The 19,985-nt window shown below is 40.7% G+C and overlaps 1 protein-coding gene across 2 annotated transcripts in view; it reads left to right on the forward strand.

The window, feature by feature from the left end:
• RAB1A (RAB1A, member RAS oncogene family) overlaps positions 1-19,985 on the forward strand; it is a 43,336-nt gene that overhangs the window by 17,948 nt on the left and 5,403 nt on the right. For both annotated transcript variants that reach the window (XM_002811964.5, XM_003775914.4), the window contains exons 2-3: positions 7,343-7,415; positions 14,170-14,265. In XM_002811964.5, coding sequence (XP_002812010.2) covers positions 7,343-7,415; positions 14,170-14,265 — 169 coding nt within the window. The remainder of the gene's footprint in view (positions 1-7,342; positions 7,416-14,169; positions 14,266-19,985) is intronic.

Here is a 19,985-nt window from a genome sequence, read left to right on the forward strand (position 1 = left end):
TTTGTTTTGTTTTTTGAGATGGAGTCTCGTTCTGTTGCCCAGGCTAAAGTGCAGTGGTGCGATATCAGCTTACTGCAACCTCCGCCTCCCAGGTTCAAGCGATTCTCCTGCCTCAGCCTCCTGAGTAGCTGAGACTACAAGTGTGTGCCACCACTCCCGGCTAATTTTGTATTTTTAGTAGAGGCAGGGTTTCACCATGTTGGCCAGGCTGGTCTCAAACTCCTGACCTCAGGTGATCCACCTGCCTGGGCCTCCCAAAGTGCTGGGATTATAGGCCTGAGCCTCGCCTGGCCTGCTCATAATATTTTAACCTTTATAAAAACCTTTTAAAACCTTTTCTAAAACCCTTTTTATTTTGAACTAAATTTAGATTTTATTTTAAACTAAAACCCTTTTTATTTTGAACTGAAATTGTGAAATCAATGTGGAGTTCTTATATACCCTTCTCTCCGCTTCTTCTAATAGTAACATCTTACATACATGGTACATTTGTCCAAATTAAGAAATAAACATTGGTACAGTGTTAACTAAACTGTAGACTTAATCTGGTTTCTCTAATTTTTTCACTAATGTTCTTTTTCTGTTCTAGGATCTAATTCAGTATACAATATTGTATTTAGTTGTAGGCCATGTTAGCCACCTTCAATCTGTGACAGTTTCTCAGTCTTTCCTTCTTTTTCGTGATCTTGACAAGTTTGAAGAGTGCTGATAGGTATTTTATAGAATGTCCGTCAGTTGTCTGTCAGTTTGTATTTGTCTGATGTTTTTTTTTTTTTTTTTTTTTTGAGATGGCGTCTCGCTCTGTTGCCTAGGCTGGAGTGCAATGGCATGATCTTGGCTCAGTGCAACCTCCACCTCCCGGGTTCAAGTGACTCTCCTGCCTCAGTCTCCCAAGTAACTGAAACTACAGGCATGTGCCACCACGCCTGGCTAATTTTTTGTATTTTAGTAGAGAAGCAGTTTCACCGTGTTGCCCAGGCTGGTCTTGTACTCCTGAACTCAGGCAATCCACCCGCGTTGGCCTCCCAAAGTGCTAGGATTACAGGCGTGAGCCACCATGCCCGGCCAATATTTTGACGGATATACTTTGGTGAGGTCATGCAGATACCCTGTTTCTCCTTAGTTTTATCCATTAATTTAGCATTTATCCAGTAAATCTTCCATGCAGCAATTATTTTTTCTTTTTCTTTTTTCCTTAAATTTTTTTTTTTTTTTTTTTTAAGAGATGGGATTTCACTCTGTTGCCCAATTTGGAACGCAGTAGTGAGTTCATAGCTCACTGCAGCCTCAAACTCCTGGGCTCAAGTGATCCTTCTGCCTCAGCCTCTCAAGTAGCTGGGACTACAGGCATAGACCACCACACCCAGCTAATTAAAAAAAATATTTTTAGAGATGGGGGTTTTGCTGTGTTGCTCAGGCTGGTCTTGAACTTCTGGCCTCATGTGATCCTTCTACCTCAGCCTTACAAGTAGGTGGGAATTACAGGTGTGAGCCATCACACCCAGCATTGCAGTGATTATTAATGTAGTGCTACTGGTCATTTTCTGTTTTTCTCATTTCTTCAGCATGTGTTATTGACTTGTTTCTTCTCTCTCGTTTATAATCATTTATACTGCTATGAATTTGTGAGTATTTATTTTGTGAGTTATAATCTAATACGTACTTAATTTATTTTGTGCCTCAAATTGTTCTGGCTTGGCCATTTTTTTTTTTTTTTTTTGAGACAGTCTCGCTCTGCTGCCCAGGCTGGAATGCAGTAGCGCCATCTCTTCTCACTGCAACCTCCACCTCCTGGGTTGAAGCGATTCTCCTGCCTCAGCCTCCCGAGTAGCTGGGACTACAGGCGTGTGCCACCACGCCTGGCTAATTTTTTCTATTTTTAGTAGAGACGGGGTTTCACCATGTTAGCCAGGATGGTCTCGATCTCCTGACCTCGTGATCTGCCCGCCTCAGCCTCCAAAAGTGCTGGGATTACAGGCGTGAGCCACCAAGCCCGGCCGGCTCCTGTATCCTTTTAACATGCCGTGCCCTCATCATTTTTTCCCCCTAATATTTTGGCCAAAAATGTTAATCAAGGATGGCACAAATTTTCTGTAGCTGTATCTCACAATGAAAGAGGCCTGATTAAAAATGTAACACTAAAATGTTCTCTGATCTCTTAGCACATGCTTTGTAAAAGGCACAATGCTAGATCCTTGTATGCATAGATGAGTAAGTCAGCTTACCTTCCACACCCACAGATAGCTATGTCAAACGTAAGGGTGGAGAAACACAGACCCCTCTACCCTCTCGAGGGTAGAAAATATGAAGTTACAGTAGATTAGAAATACAAAAAGCTAGAGGAAGTTCTGAATTGGAAACAGTGGATAGGATTTACTAGAATAATTTACGAGGGTGACAATTGTAAATCTTCATAGGTTTCTTTTTTTCCTTTTTCTTTTTTGAGACGGAGTCTTGCTCTGTTGCCCAGGCTGGAGTGCAATGGCACAATCTCTGCTCACTGCAACCTCCGCCTCCTGGGTCCAAGTGATTCTCCTGCCTTAGCCACCCAAGTAGCTGGGATTACAGGCATCTGCCACTATGCTGAGCTAATTTTTGTATTTTTTTTTTTTAGTAGAGACGGGGTTTCACCATGTTGGTCAGGCTGGTCTTGAACTCCGACCTCAGGTAATCCACCCACCTTGGCCTCCCAAAGTGCTGGGATTACAGATGTGAGCCACCGCGCCCAGCCAAATCTTTATAGGTTTCTAAACTAGCATAATTTAGTTTTTTTCACTTAAGTCAAAATTACATTATTGCAGGATAAAAACTTAGTGATCCAAATTCATGAGGAATGAAGAATAAATACATTTAAAGTCTTACCATTTGCTAAATTAGTCTTCGCTCTTTGTACCAAAATTCTGTCCTTGTGCTCTCTAATTTTATATTTGTATATTTTCTATCAACATTTTTACTGTGTGGTAAATTATAGAAATGTTTTAAAGCAAACTCAGAACAATGAATTCTCACGAATATTCAGTATATTTACAGTTGAGAAATAAACTACTTCTGTAATAGGTAATTTAAAATGTCCCAATGCAAGTTAACGTGTCACTGATCACGCTATTCAGGTATGTGTCTTTGATAAGGGGAGGTGGGGAAGTTTGTGGGTTTGATTTTATTTGCCTTTCTCATGTGACTGTTGTCATGTTAGTAAACAAATGGTTTGCGAGAGAACCAGTAGTCTTTTGCAAAGATTGTCTTATACAGAGCACTCAACTCTTCATATTATTTATAATGCCTTTAAGCCTTAAATTATTAGAAACTCATAAATAATTTTTTTAATTTGTTTTTTTGAGATGGAGTTTTGCCCTTATTGTCCAGGCTGGAGTACAATGATGTGATCTTGGCTCACCGCAACCTCCACCTCTTGGGTTCAAGCGATTCTCCTGCCTCTGCCTCCCGAGTAGCTGGGATTATAGGCATGCACTACCATGCCCGGCTAATTTTGTATTTTTGATAAAGATGGGGTTGTACCATGTTGGCCAGGCTGGTCTCGAACTCCTAACCTCAGGTGATCCACCTGCTTCAGCCTCCCAAAGTGCTGGGATTACAGGCTCACTGAGCCACTGTGCCCAGCCATAATGTGTTAAAATAAGAGTGTTATATTTGTAAAACTTAAAAAAAATGTAGTGGTTGAAAAAGGTAATTAAAAAAAAAATTTACTATTAATTTCTTGAAACCATAATGTAACTTGTAATGCAATTAGGAAGCCTTCATGTTTCTTTCTTTCTTTCTTTCTTTTTTTTTTTTTTTTTTTGAGATGGAGTTTTGTTCTTGTTGCCTAGGCTGGAGTGTGTGATCTCAGTGCACTGCAACCTCTGCCTCCTGGGTTCAAGCGAGTCTCCTGCCTCAGCCTCCCGAGTAGCTGGGATTACAGGCACCCGGCACCACACCCAGCTAATTTTTGTATTTTTAGTAGAGGCGGGGTTTCATCGTGTTGGCCTGGCTGGTCTCAAATTCCTGACCTCAGGTGATCCACTGCACCTGGCCCCGTTCATGTTTTTTAAAGCTTTATGGTTGCTCTGAAATAGAGTTGTTGATTTTTTTTTTTTTTTTTTGAGACTCCTCTTTTGCCCGTGCTGGAGTGCAGTGGTGTGATCTGAGCTTACTGCAACCTCCACCTCCTGAGTTCAAGCAATTCTCATGGGTCAGCCTCCCAAGTAGCTGAGATTAAAGCTGCCCACCACCATGCCTGGCTAATTTTAATATTTTTAGTACAGACGGGGTTTCACCATATTGGCCAGGCTGGTCTGGAACTTCTGACCTCAGGTGTGAGCCACTACGCCTGGCCTGAGTTGTTGATCTTTAAGGTGATACTTCAGGCAACATCTGAGGCCCAGTACAGTCCTTTACTTCAACTGGGTCCAGTACAGCGAATTCAGGGAATGTTTTTGAGTGTTTACTGGATGCCTGGCATGGAGTTCAGGGAGATTGGTACATTGAGTCCAGTTGTTGTGTTGAAACTTCTGTTTAAAAAACTCCCTACTAAGTCCCAGCTACTCAGGAGGCTGAGGCCTGAGAATCACTTGAACCCTGGAGGCAGAGGCTGCAGTGAGTTGAGATCGAGCCACTGCACCCCAGCCTGGGCGACAGAGTGAGACTCTCTAACAACAACAACACCACCACCCCCCAAGAAACCAACCTACTGTGGTAGTATCAATGCTGTGATAGTCTTGCTTTCTTCATACAGGTAAATATCTTAACATATACTCATTGTTAATGTTCAGTGTTCAGTATTCTTAAGAGTATTTGGGGCCGGGCACGGTGGCTCACGCCTGTAATCCCAGCACTTTGGGAGGCTGAGGCGGGCAGATTACCTGAGGTCAGGAGCTTGGGAACAGCCTGGCCAACATGGTGAAACTCCCGTCTTTACTAGAAATACAAAAATTAGTTGGGCGTTGTGGCACGTGTCTGTAATCCCAGCTACTTCAGAGGCTGAGGCAGGAGAATTGCTTGAACCTGGGAGGTGGAGGCTGCAGTGACCTGAGATTGCTTCACTGCACTCCAGCCTGGGCAACAGAGCAAGACTCTTGTCTCAAAACAAACAAAAAAAGAATATTTGGGGCCAGCCTTGGTGGCTCACACCTGTAGTCCCAGCACTTTGGGAGGCCAAGGCGGGTGGATCACTTGAGATCAGGAGTTGGAGACCAGCCTGACCAACATGGCTAAACCCTGTCTCTACTACAAGTACAAAAATTAGCCTGAGCAACAGAGCAAGACTCTGTCTCAAAAAAGAAAGAATAATATTTGGTTTAATTAAGAAGGAACCTTATCAATAGTAGTAAAGTCAGCCAGCTGAACTGCCAAATACAAATTGTTGGTATTAGGTATCAATCATTTATTAAGGATAATATTCTATAATAGCAATCTTTTTAAAAATTTTAAAATCTCAAACTGGAAAGGATGTCTAGTTCATTCTGTGCTTCAGTCCCCTCTTCTGATTTACTTGTTTAAAAGATTTTTGTTTCCTTCTCTGACTTCTGTTTTGCTGCTGACTGGCACTTGGGATTTTTAAAAAATTATTTTCCTCATATATAATTAAAGACAATAAGTATAACAATAAGTATAATATGGTAATTTGCTAAAACCCAAACAATGTTTTAAGTAATGCATATCATTATGTAAACCTACGTAATAGTTGAATATTCACAAAGATAATCGCTTATAGAAGTTTTATATCCTCTCTTCTTTGGCAGTGGAATTAAAACGAAAAAAATACGTTTTATGTCTTGTTTACATGTAAATAATTTTAAATTGTGACGTGGTTTTCACTTTAGCATTTTTTTGAAAGTAAATCAAAACAAAATACAAAATCACATATATCTTCTACAAAAACGATATATAAATTCTAAAGTTTTTGTCCTTTTGAAATTGCTTAAAAGAATGCATAGAACTGGTGTCTGAGTTGGGAAGGATCTATGAGGGATTTCCTTGGAGACCATGGGTGAATAATAATGTTGTCTTAGTTCCATGAAGGAATCTCTGAGGATAGTTTTTGAGTTAGGCCTGGCAATGTTAGAGATACACAAAGAGAGCCTCGTTTTATCACTGAGTGCGGTGGCTCACACCTGTAACTCCAGCACTTTGGGAGGCTGAGGCGGGCAGATCATGAGGTCAGGAGATCGAGACCGTCCTGGCCAACACGGTGAAACCCCGTGTCTACTAAAAATACAAAAATTAGCTGGGCGTGGTGGCGCATGTCTGTAATCCCAGCTACTCGAGAGGCTGAGGCAGGAGAATCACTTGAACCAGGGAGTTGGAGGTTGCAGTGAACCAAGATCGCGCCACTGCACTCCAGCCTGGTGACAGTGCAAGACTCCGTCTCAAAAAAAAAAAAAAAAAAAAAAAAGCTTAGTTTTCAGTGGTTCTGAAAAATGCTTTAATACAAGTGTAGAGTGTTAGTTAAGTTTTGCACTTGGATAAACAGCCTGTGAATTTACCACATTTCTAGTTTATAATATGGGCTTTCAGAAGTTAAATGAACATTGTTTTGAGGGGAGAATTCAAGCTGGATGCTAGAGAAGGATCGTGAAAACACCTTCATTGGAGGAGTGCTATGAAATTATTTGATCTTGGAATTTTTTTTTTTTTTTTTGAGACAGAGTTTCGTTCTTATTGCCCAGGCTGGAGCTGGAGTGCAGTGGCACGATCTCGGCTCACTGCAACCTCTGCCTCCTGGGTTCAAGCAATTCTTCTGCCTCAGCCTCCCAAGTAGCTGGGATTACAGGCATGTGCCACTATGCCCAGCTAATTTTTGTATTTTTAATGGAGACGGGGTTTCACCATGTTGGTCAGGCTGGTCTTGAACTCCTGACCTCAAGTGAACTGCCTGCTTCAGCCTCCCAAAGTGTTGGGATTACAGGTGTGAGCCACTGCGCCTGGCCTGATCTTAGAATTTGAAGGAGAGACTAATATTTCATGGGCAAAAACAATGAAAAGTTACCTTTCTGTATTCTAATACTGTAGAGGAGTGGGATTTATTTAGAATGTTTTAAGTATCTTGGGCAGTCCAAGAGTGCATATCACTTATTTTTCTTTTCCTTCTTTCTTTTTAAGTGGAAGTTCACTGATGTTAGAGATCATAGGTGGCATTGCCTACTTTTTACATAATTTTGTCATGTTTAGTGATCTATCAGAAGGGCTGTGGCTGTTTGCAGTTTTGGCTTAAGCCATGCATGGGCTTTATAGGAGATGCAGTCTTCACAGTGAGTTGTTATTTGTAGCTGTGTTTTTGTTGTTGTATAGCTTACAATAATGCAGTGTGCTTTTTATTAACATCATTTTCTTTTTCTTTTTGCAGTGATTATTTATTCAAGTTACTTCTGATTGGCGACTCAGGGGTTGGAAAGTCTTGCCTTCTTCTTAGGTTTGCAGTAAGTTGAAATTGAAATGTCTTTACAATTAATGGTACAATTAATGCTATGTATGTTTTCTAGGTAGATTAAAAAAATTTAACAGTTTTATTCAGAATAAGTTAATTCTTCCAGAATTTATATATTTAAAGACTCCAAATATACATCCCCAGTGGTATCTTGGACTGTTAAATAGAAAAATATTGTTGCTCTTAAAAGAAATTCAGTGAAGTATGGTTATAAAGTCAGAATGTCTAATACTTTTGGTCAGAGTCAAACAACAGTTCCAGTATAGGCAGCAAGTTGAAGGGGTAGTTGGTGGCCTGTGTTGAAAGTGACTTGATGAAAATAAATCTTAAACTTCAGTAGAATAAAAAGAAAAAGCAGAGCCAGGTGATGCAGTGGATCATGCCTGCAGTCTCAGCTACTCAGGATGCTGAGGGTGGAAGGATCACTTGAGTCTAGGAGTTTGAGAACAACCTGGGCAACATAGCACGACTCTGTCTCTGAAAAAAAAAAAAAAAAAGTTAATAAAAGAAAAAGTAGGGTCTTGGACAAACTTCGTTGGCCAATGGTATAGTTCTAAATGCTGAAGCTGACAGATAAAGGACTTTTGACTTAACAGAATCCACACTGTCCTTCATAGTCTTTATCAACTTCCTTTAAATTTAGCATGTTTCCTGGCCAGGTGCGGTGGCTCATGCCTGTAATCCCAGCACTTTGGGAGGCTGAGATGGGTGAATCACAAGTTCAAGAGATCGAGACCATCCTGGCTAACACGGTGAAACCCCGTCTCTACTAAAAATACAAAAAATTAGCTGGATGTGGTGCCACATGCCTATAGTCCCAGCTACTCAGGAGGCTGAGGCAGGAGAATCACTTGAACCCAGGAGGCAGAGGTTGCAGTGAGCTGAGATGGCGCCACTGCACTCCAGCCTGGCAACAGAGCAAGACTGTCTCAAAAAAAAAAGAAAAAAAATAAAACATTAGCATGTTTCCCTTCTTACTGTCTAGATCATTGTTTCTCAGAGCATGGACCAAAGACTCCTGGGGATTACCAAGACCCTCTCAGGTAGCCCATGAGGTCAAAATATCCTAATAATACTAAGACGTTAGTATTTGTAAGGAAATATTTACTCTGTAATAATACTAGTATAAAAGATGTTTGCGTTTTTCAGTGATGACATTGGCTCTGGTACAAAAGCAATGTGGGTAGAATTGCTGCTGACTTGGTACACATCAAGGCAGTGCTAAGCTCCAAATTGTACTCATTGTGATGGCATTCTTTACCTCTGTGCACTCACAGGAACAAAAACAAGCCCTGCCATTTTTATTGAAGAATGTCCTTGACAAAACAGTTAAAATGATTAATTTTTGAAAAATGTTGATCCATGAGTATTCCTTTAAAAATATTTGTGAAGAAATGGGAAGTTCACATAAAACAATGTTTTTTTTTTTTTTTTTTTTTTTTTGAGACAGAGTCTGGCTCTGTTGCCGAGGCCAGAGTGCAGTGGTGTGGTCTCTGGCTCCCAGGCTCAAGCCATTCTCCCACCTCACTCAGCCTCCCGCCCTTCTCCCACCTCAGTCTCCCAAGTGGCTGGGACCTCCCAAGTGGATGCACCATCTTGCCTGGCTAATTTTTGTATTTTTTTGTAGCGACAGGGTCTCACTTTGTTGCACAGGCTGGTCTCAAACTCCTGAGCTCAAGCGATGCACGTGCCTCAGCCTCCCAAAGTGCTGGAGAAAGCACTTCTTACTGCATACTGGCTAGTGTGTTGGTTATTTTGGAGAAAAGAAAAGCATTTGTAGTTTTTTGAGTTGTAAGCTGAGCTAACTGCTTTATTTTTTTCTGTGGAACACCATCTCTTTTTTTTTTTTTGAGATGGAATATTGCTTTGTTGCCCAGGCTGGAGTGCAGTGGCGCAATCTCGGCTCACTGCAACCTCCGCCTCTCAGGTTCAAGCAATTCTTCTGCCTTAGCCTCCCAAGTAGCTGGGATTATAGGTACCTGCCACCAAGCCCAGCTAGTTTTTGTATTTTTAGTAGAGACGGGGTTTCACCATGTTGGCCAGGCTGGTCTTGAACTCCTGACTTCGTGATCCACCTGTCTCAGCCTCCCAAAGTGCTGGGATTACAGGCGTGAACCACCGCTCCCGGATTTTTTTTTTTTTTTTTTTTTTTTTTTAACTTGAAAGAAAGCTAACAGACAAATTAGATTAGAACAGAATTGGCTATTTGACAGATTTTCTCAGATGAACTGTGATAGTCATTTCAAGGGAAGTAGCTGCAAGCATTTGTTGGCTGAAATAAAATTTAAGTTTACAATGGAAAATTAGAATTTGAAAAAACTTAAAATTTACCACTTGACAGTATCCTAAATACTTATGACTTTTCTGATGAGTGCCGATATTAATGAAGGTTATTTAAAAAATATTAAATAATTTATAATTCTTTTTATATAACAGTTAAAAATAAAATCATGAAGTACTAGAATAAAACATAGGTGGCTCTTTAATCTTGGTGTGTGAAGGTATTTTTTAAAATAAGAAAAAAGCGAGAAATCACTGCTGAATTTGACTGTATTAAAATTAATTTATCACAGGCACAAAAATGTTAGAAAACTAATGGCACTAGCAAATATATATATATAAGGATTGGTATTCTCAATATATAAAGCACATTTGCACATCAACAAGGAAAGAATATTTCTCCTAATGGAAATAGTGGCAAATACATGAGCAGTCAATTGAAAAAAGAAGTAATACAAATTGCCGGCTGGGTGTGGTGGCTCACGCCTGTAATCCCAGCATTTAGAGGCTGAGGCTGGCGGATCATCTGAGGTCAGGGGTTCGAGACCAGCCTGACCAACATGGAGAAACCCTGTCTCTACTAAAAATACAAAATTAGCCGGATGTGGTGGCGCATGCCTGTAATCCCAGCTAATCGGGAGGCTGAGGCAGGAGAATCGCTTGAACCTAGGAGGCGGAGGTTGTGGTGAGCCGAGATCGCACCATTGCACTCCAGCCTGGGCAACAAGAGCGAAACTCCGTCTCAAAAAAAAAAAGAAGTAATACAAATTGCCAATAAATATGAAAAAAAAAAGCTCAACTTTATTTGTAATTAAAGGCCTTTAAGTTAAACTTAGGTATCATTTAATTTTTATTAAATTGGCAAATATTAAAATTAAGCATAATTCTTAAGCAACTCTCGGTAGGTGGGAAGAATCTAGCTGTAGCCTCAGGTGTTTGTGCCTCAAGGAAAACCCTCTCTGGGATGTCCATTGCTTGAAGTCAAAGGTTTTCCAGTCATACCTGGAAAGTATTTTTAAAATGCTGATCCCCATACCCTCAAAATATTAATAGAGACAATTGTGGTGAGGACTATAATAAAGAAATGTACAATAAGCTCTGGGGGCACAGAGGGAAGAATCTATTGGCTGAGGAGTTGAAGAAATTGTTTGGACACTCAGTATTGCCTGAGCTCAAAACTGAAAGATAAATAAATGCCACATGACCTTGGGGCTGGGGAATAAGTAGGGTTATGCAGAGAGAGATAACTGAGGCTTTTGGGCAGAAGGAATAGTAACGGCTCAGGCATGGGAGTAAAGATCATTTAGAGATTTACAAGAATTCAGCATTTCTTTCTTTTTCTTTTTCTTTTTTTTTTGAGATGGAGTTTAGCTCTGTCATCCAGGCTGGAGTACAGTGGCATGATCTCAGCTCACTGTAACTCCCACCTCCCGGGTTCAAGTGATTCTCATGCCTCAGCCTCCTGAGTAGCTGGGATTACAGGCATGTACCACTGTGCCTGGCTGATTTTTGTATTTTTAGTAGAGATGGTGTTTCACCATGTTGGTCAGGCTGGTCTCTAACTCCTGAGCTCAAGTGATCTGTGCACCTCTGCCCCCCAAAGTGCTGGGATTACAGGTGTGAGCCACTGTACCCGGCCAAGAATTCAGTATTTCTATCCAAGTACCTGGGGGATAGATGTGCTACATGAATATTTATTGCATTCATTTTGTTCTCTGCATTTTTTTTTTTTTTTTTTTTTTTGATTTGAGATGGAGTCTCGCTCTGTCACCCAGGCTGGAGTGCAGTGGTGCAATCTCGGCTCACTGCAGCCTCTACCTCTTGGGTTCAAGCGATTCTCCATCTTGGTCTCCTGACTAGCTAGGTTTACAGGCGTGTGCCATCACACCCACTAATTTTTTGTATTTTTAGTAGAGACAGGGTTTCACCATGTTGGCCAGGCTGGTCTTGAACTCCTGATCTAAAGTGATCCTCCCACCTTGGCCTCCCAAGGTGCTGGGATTATATATGTGAGCCACTGCGCCTGGCCTCTACATACTTCTATAGTACCTGATACTTAATAGGCACTCAATTACAACATAATTTTTTTTTTTTTTTTTTTTTTTTTTGAGAGAGAGAGTCATGCCTTGTCGCCCGGGCTGGAGTGCAGTGGCACAATCTTGGCTCACTGCAACCTCCACCTCCCGGGTTCAAGTGATTCTCCTTCCTCAGCCTCCCGAGTAGCTGGGATTACAGGTGCCTGCCACCACGCCCAGCTAATTTTTTGTATTTTTAATAGAGATGGGGTTTCACCATCTTGGCCAGGCTGATCTCGAACTCCTGACCTTGTGATCCACTCACCTTGGCCTCCCAAAGTGCTGGTGTTACAGGCTTGAGCCACCATGCCTGGCCCATATTTCTAAAAACATTTTCTTATAAAATGACATTGCCATTATCAACCTACAAAATACATTTTCCATTTGGTGGTTTTCTTGCTTAGTCTTTTAATCTAGAGTTTTATACCTTACCTTTTTTATTTATATATTTTTTATGTCATTGACTTTTTGCAGAAACTGGAGCACTTGTCCTGTAGATTGTCCAATATTCTAGATTTGTCATTTTGCTTCCTTGTGATGCCCTTGTGCTTATTTGTTTATCCCTCTTTCTGTAATTAGAAGACCTAGAACTGCACTATCCTTAGAGTAGCTACTAGCTCTATGTAGCTATTTAAATTTAAATTAATTAAAATTGAAAAAGTTTGGTGGCTCACACCTGTAATCCCAGCACTTTGGGAGGCCAAGGTGGGAGGATTGCTTGAGTGCAGGAGTTCAAGGCTTCAGTGAGCTGCGATTGTGCTCTAGCTTGGGAGACATGAAGACCCTGTCCCTTTAAGGGGGAAAAATAATTGAAAAAATCAAAAACTTAGTTTCTTGTTTCACAAGCTGCATAGGGCTAATGGCTACCATATTGGCTAGCACAGCTTATAGAACCTTTCCATTGTCACAGAAAATTCTGTTTGGCAGTGCCGTTCTCATTCGACCTGATTCGATTAAGGTCTATCTTTGTTGATAGAGTACTTCTTAGGTGGTGTTTTGTGGTTCATATGATGATAGCCTGGTCTGTTCATTCATATATCTTTTCACAAGAAATATTTTTATTCCATTGTGAATAAAATTTCATGGCAGGTACTTGCGAGAAGCAGTTATAATTTTAAAAGTTTAACATTGGGTTAAAAAATGGACAGGAAACATATTCATAGGAAAACTTGTGCACAAATGTTCATAGCAGCATTATTCATAATAGTCAAAAAGTGGAAACAACCCAAATCAATTTATGAATGGGTAAAATGTTGTATATTTGTACATGTAATATTATTCAGCCAATAAAATGGGCCAGGCATGGTGGCTCACACCTGTAATCCCAGCACTTTGAGAGGCTTAGGCAGGGGGATCACTAGAGGCCAGGAGTTTGAGACCAGCCTGACCATCATCACGAAACCCCGTCTCTACTAAACATACAAAAATTAGGCAGGTGTGGTGATGCACGCCTGTAGTCCCAACTACTCAGGTGGCTGAGTCATGAGGATTGCCTGAACCCCGGGAGACAGAGGTTGCAGTGAGCCGAGATCATGACACTACACTCCAGCATGGGCAACAGGGCAACACCCTGCCTCAAAAAAAAAAAAAAAAAAAAAAGAATGAAGTAATGAAGTACTGTTACATGGTACAACATGGATGAACCTTGAAAACATTCTGCTAAATGAAGGAAGGCAGACACAGAGGGCCACATATTTTATGATTCCATTTATATGAAATGTCCAAAACTGGCAAATCTAAAGAGAAAGTAGATTAGTGGTTGCCAGGGAGTGAAGACGGGTTCTTTCTGGAGTGAAGAAAATGTCCTGGAATTCGTGGTTGTAGTTCGCAACCTTGTGAATGTATAAGGACCACTGAATTGTCCATTTCAAAGGGGTGACTTTTATGTTATGTGCATTATATCTAAAAAAAAAAAAAATCATAATTAGGAAGCAAGATTGACTTCTAAGAAAAAGCGGAGTGAAATGATTGTTGTTTTGTGGTGAATAAATTGGGTGGGTGGGTCGCAAGAGTTTTGCTGATTAGTGATTAGAAAAATTATTCATAATCATTGAAAATATAAAATATTTTTCTATATGATGTATGTAAAGAATTTGGCAAGAGATGATGTTTGGAAAAAATAAAGAATGGCTATTGTAGAGATCTTAAGGAAAGAAGAAACTACAGTTAAGTAGTGCTTTGTAATCAGAATATGAAGTAAGTACTGAAAGAGGATGGAGTGGCTGTTGTCAGCATGTTATACTTTATACATTTCATTCATAAATTTGGACTGTAGATAAAAGTAAACATTTTTTTAATTTATTCTTGAACAACAGTTTCTTTTTTTTTCACTTAGACTTGCATCTGCTCCACTAAACAATACATTTAATTGTTAATTATTTCTCCCTTCAGGATGATACATATACAGAAAGCTACATCAGCACAATTGGTGTGGATTTCAAAATAAGAACTATAGAGTTAGACGGGAAAACAATCAAGCTTCAAATAGTAAGTGACTTGGAGTAATTTTTTTGGAATTTATTTTGGTAAATTTGTAACGTTATTTTGTATATATTTAATATGCTAACAAAATTGAATGTAAAATGTCTTAAGAATCATGTACTTAAGATAGAATGGTAGAATAAGAATTATTTAGATTAAAAATAATGTTTTCAAGATTACTTAAGCCTCATTGAATTTTCTGTTCATGAAGCAAAGAAACTCATGTTTTAAGTCAAACTTGGTCGTCATCTTTTTCTTTTATCAGTGGAAATCTAAGTTCAAGTTTACCGTGTCCTACAGTGCAAATGTTATAGACCATTTTTGTTTGTCTTTTACTGTGCTAAGTGCATGGAACATTAAAGGAACCCTAGGAAGAGATTCTTCATATGTGGCTCAGTTGAAGAGAAGTACTTACATAATTCTGTTTTAAGTATTTTTATTAGATAGTGTGCACCAAATCTGTAGAAACACAGAATTTTGTTGGAAAAAGGAACTTAGTTTTTGTAACATGTTCCTTTCACTGCTCAAAAAAATGAATGTTGATTTAATGACTTGCCTACTGGTAGAACCAAGTGACTGAAGCTCTGTCTTCAATATTTTGTGTCTCTGTGCCATCCTATCCCCCTTATCCATCTTTACACCCCCAGCCCCCAATTAAATATAGGCAATTATAATAGTTCAGTTGTGCCTCTTCAGTATGGGTCTGAGTCCTGTCAGTGTGGGCATATCTGTGGTCGTTTAAAAAATAAATCTCTCAGTATTTTTCAGAGTAGGCTATTAGCAAGAAGTAGGCTATAAACACAGGAAACCAGTGACTGCCCCTTTTCATGGAACTGATGACACATGGAATTGGAAGGAGTCCTGCATTAGGAGTCAGAAGACTTAGATCTGTTGTCTTGGTTCTAGTATTTACTTATTAGAGAATCATGGGTTTGTGTCTATGGGGAAAAGGCCAAAGTAACCCTGAGACCCAGTTTCCTTTCTAAAATGTGTGTGATGACACCTGATTTACTAATTTATAAGGTAGTTGTGAGAACCAACTCTAATAGCTTTGTGTATGTGACGATACATGTGAAAGCCCTTTGTAAACTTTTGGGCAGCATATAGATACTACTTACGGTATGACATGCCCAGATAAATGGGTGTTTGACAGGTTAAGTTGCTCCCTTTCCTTACATGATTCTAATAAGGAAAAGAAGGTACGTTACAAAAGATAGGTGGATGTGGATATTGATATAAGTAAACACACTTGATGTGTCAAATTACGACTTGCAAGGATTTAGTTTTCAGAAATAGCTTGAAATACTTTCCATCAGTGAACAAATTACCCTCCATATTTTTCCCACGATATAAGTACAGTGCCAACCTTTTATTTGGCACCAATAAAGAGTACATAAAGATCTAGCCAAAACTGTACTTTAAAGTATTGGTATGAAATAATTGTATTATGTGTGATCATTGGTGTTCGTAAGATTTGGGTGTGTATTTGTGTGTGAAACATTCATATTTTATTACTTTCCTGTGGCTGGAAGAGATCTTATACGACACTCTTTGTCTGTCTTTCATCTTTAATAGGAATTTCTTTTCCATGCCTGAAGGCCTCATTTTGAACATTTTGTTTGTTTGTTTTTTTATTTTTTGAGATACAGTATTGCTCTGTCTCCCAGGCTGAAGTGCAGTGGCAGGATTTCAGCTCACTGCAACCTCTGCCTCCTGGGTTCAAGTGATTCTCCTGCCTCAGCCTCCCTAATAGCTGGGACTACATGTGTGTACCACCATGCCCGGACAATTTTTTTTTTTGAGATGGAGCCTTGCTTTGTTGCCCAGGCTGGAGTGCAGTGGTGCAATCTCGGCTCGCTGCAACCTCCGCCTCCCAGGTTCAAGCGATTCTCTTGCCTCAGCCTCCTGAGTAGCTGGGATTACAGGTGTGCGCCACCACACCCTGCTAATTTTTTGTATTTTTAGTAGAGACAGAGTTTCACCATGTTGGTTAGGCTGTTCTCGAACTCCTGACCTTGTGATCCGCCCGCCTTGGCTTCCCAAAGTGCTGTGATTATAGGCATGAGCCACTGCGCCCAGCCTTCCAATAATTTTTGTATTTTTCGTAGAGATGGGATTTCACCATGTTGGCCAGGCTGGTCTCAAACTCCTTACCTCAAGTGATCCACCCGTCTTGGCCTCCCAAAGTGCTGGGATTACAGGCGTGAGCCACCACGCCTGGGTTTTTGAACATTTTTAAGAAGCTTACCATTTTTTCGAAATAGCTAGTTCCATTTTATACATAACTTCGGCCAGGCATGTTGCCTCATGCCTGTAATCCCAGCACTTTGGGAGGCCGAGGTCAGAGAGTCACTTGAGGCCAGGAGTCAGCATAGCTCCTGTGACCAGCCTGGTCAACATAGAGACTCCATCTCTATCAACAACAACAACAACAACAAAAAAAAAAAAATTAACCAGGTGTGGTGGTCCATGCCTGTAGTCCTAGCTCCCCAGGAGACTGAGGTGGGAGGAATGTTTGAGCCCAGGACTTCAAGGCTGCAGTGAGGCAAGATTGCACCATTGCACCCCAGCTTTGGGGACAGAGTGAGAGACCCTGTCTCAAAAACAAAATAAGGCTGGGCTCAGTGGCTCTCCGGGTGTTGTGGTTCACGCTTATAGTCCTAGCACTCTGGGAGGCCAAGGTGGGCAGATTGCCTGAGCTCAGGAGGTCTAAGACCAGCCTGAGCAACATGGCGAAACCTAATCTTTGCAAAATATACAGAAAAAAAACAAAAAAACCACAAAAACCTCTAGTTGCCAGTTATTTTTTAAATTTATTCCTAGTGATTCCTTTTTTTTTCTTTTTTCTGAGACAAAAATCTCACTTTGTCTCCCACGCTAGAGTGCAATGGCACTATCTCAGCTCACTGCATGATCTTTTAGAGACATGTTAATTCTTTATATTGAGCTGAAGCCTGTTTCCTTTTACTTCTGTCTCTTCTTATTCCTCCGCCTTGTAGAGCTGCCTGAATCAGATTAATTCCTCTTTTATTGGCAAGCCTGCCCTTTAGATTGATCTTATCACAACCTTTCTTCTACCTCCGAAGTTCCTCATTCTTTCCTGTAATGATATTTTCAGAACCTTGTGCAATTTGGGTTATTCTTATATTTTATAAATGCCTGTTATTAAATTTGATTTCTTAAATTAAGTATGAGATATAACACATGAGGTAAATCCTGTCTTGATTTGGAGCCTAAATGAATTTCTCTCTTGAACTTCAAGGGCTCATGGCCCTTTCTTACTATTAATCAAAGACAACCATTTGTTGTTTCAGTAGCCATATTATTTCTAGTTTGGGACTTAAGGTTTTTGATTTCCTTGTTTTTTCCTTTTTCTTTTTTTTTTTTTTTTTTGAGACGGAGTTTCGCTTTTTGTTGCCCAGGCTGGAGTGCAATGGCGTGATCTCGGCTCACTGCAACCTCCGCCTCCCAGGTTCAAGGGATTCTTCTGCCTCAGCCTCCCTAGTAGCAGGGATTACAGGCATGTGCCACCATGCCCGGCTAATTTTGTATTTTTAGTAGAGATGGGATTTCTCCATGTTGGTCAGGCTGGTCTCCAACTCCCGACCTCAGGTGATCCGCCTGCCTTGGCCTCCCAAAGTGCTGAGATTACAGGCGTGAGCCACTGCGCCCGGCTGATTTGCTTGTTTTTAATTAAAATAGGGGCCTTGGCCAGGTGCAGTTGCTCACCCCTGTAATCCCAGTACTTTGGGAGGCTCAGGCAGGCAGATCACTTGAGTTCAGAAGTTCAAGACCAGTATGGGCAACATGGCGAAACCCTGTCTCTACCAAAAACACAAAATTCAGCCAGGCATGGTAGTGTGTCCCTGTAGTTCAAGGTACTGAGGAGGCTGAGGTGGGAGGATTGCTTGAGCCTGGAGATGGAGGTTGCAATGAGCCAAGATCGTGCCATTTGCACTCTAGCCTGGGCAACAGAGCAAGACCCTGTTTCAAAAAAAAAAAAAAAAAAAAGAAGAGGGTCTTGCTTTACACTTCTATGACTGGTGTTTTAAAAATCTAAACACAGGCCGGGCACGGTGGCTCACGCCTGTAATCCCAGCACTTTGGGAGGCAGAGGCACGCAGATCACAAGGTCAGGAGTTCGTGACCAGGCTGGCCAGCATGGTGAAGCCCGTCTTTACTAAAAATACAAAAAAATTAGCTGGGCGTGGTGGTTTGTGCCTGTAATCCCAGCTACTCGGGAGGCTGAGGCAGGGGAATCGCTTGAGCCCGGGAGGCGGAGATTGCAGTGAGCCAAGATCGCCCCATTGCACTCCAGCCTGGCGACAGAGCGAGGAGACTCCATCTGGAAAAAAAAAAAAATCTAAACACAAGATTTTACTTTTAATCCTATCATTTCCTCTTGCTTGGCTTCAGTAATCCTTCAAATTTTCTAGGTCTTTTCAAAATCTTGATTCTGTTGATTTATATTTTAATTATCTTTTCCTTTCAGCTTTTCCTGTTCAGGTGTGACATCTGGGTCTTTATCTGAGTTTTGTTAGATTATAAAACATTCAACAAGGTAGGGCAGGTACTGAGTCCAGTTGTACACCATGGAAGGCCTCTTTCTTTGATTGTTCATTCATGAAGCTTTATGAAAATGTCTGCATTACACCAGGCACTTGGAGGTTACAGAGATGAATAAAACATAGCCCATTAGGAGGCAGACAATGGGAGAGACAAACATGGGGAAAAGTTACTCTGATTATGAGGGGTAACGAGAATTACATATGAAGGAAAGTATTGTTAGTACTGTTAGGATTTAGTGTCAGGAAAGTTTTCAGAGTAGCAAGGAAACATCAGAAATTTTACTCTTTCTGCCAGGCATGTTGCATGTATTATTCTGTTCTCACACTGCCACAAGGAACTGACCAAAACTGGGTGATTTATTTAAAAAAAGGTTTAATTGACTCATAGTTCTGCATGGCTGAGGAGGCCTCAGGAAACTTTCCGTGGCAGAAAGGGAAGCAGACAAGTCTTACATGGCAGGAGGCGAGAGAGTGTGAAGGAAGCGAAGGGGGAAGAGCCCCTTATGAGTGAGACCATCAGATCTTGTGAGAATTCATTCACTGTCACTTGAATGGGGGAAACCATCGTCACAATCCAATCACTTCTCCATAATCCAATCACTTCCCTGAGTGATTACAACTTGAGATGAGATTTGGGTGGGGACACAGAGCCAAACCATATCAGTGCCTGTAGTCCCAGTTACTTGGAGGCTGAGGCAGGAGGAACACTTGAGCCCAGGAGTTCAAGATCTGCCTGGGCAACATAGCAATACCTCCATTTTGGAAAAAAAGGAAATTTTACTTTTTGGATGCCATTGCTTACTTTAGTCAGCTATAACTTCTTGTTGACTTTCAGTCAAAAAACAATTTTTCCTTCTATCTTTGTGAAAGAGGTTGGTGAGCAAGGAAGAAAAGGAAACTTATTTCATTGAGCAGCTTCTATAGTCAGGCACATTTTACAAACATTAGTTCATTTAAACCCCTTTAGCTGTTGTACAAGGTGAATGCTATCTAGCATTTACAGATGAAGAAACTGTTAGGTGACTCTCCCTAATATTAAATAACCAGGAACCTGGATTTGATGTTTTGAAGTCAGGGTGGCTTGATTCTAGAGTTCATGCTTCCTCCAAGGATACACTGAAAGACTTTGAGCCTCTTTTTTTTTTTTTCTTTTTTTGA

Source organism: Pongo abelii, chromosome 12, assembly GCF_028885655.2.
Source record: "Pongo abelii isolate AG06213 chromosome 12, NHGRI_mPonAbe1-v2.0_pri, whole genome shotgun sequence".
Lineage (NCBI taxonomy): Eukaryota > Metazoa > Chordata > Mammalia > Primates > Hominidae > Pongo > Pongo abelii.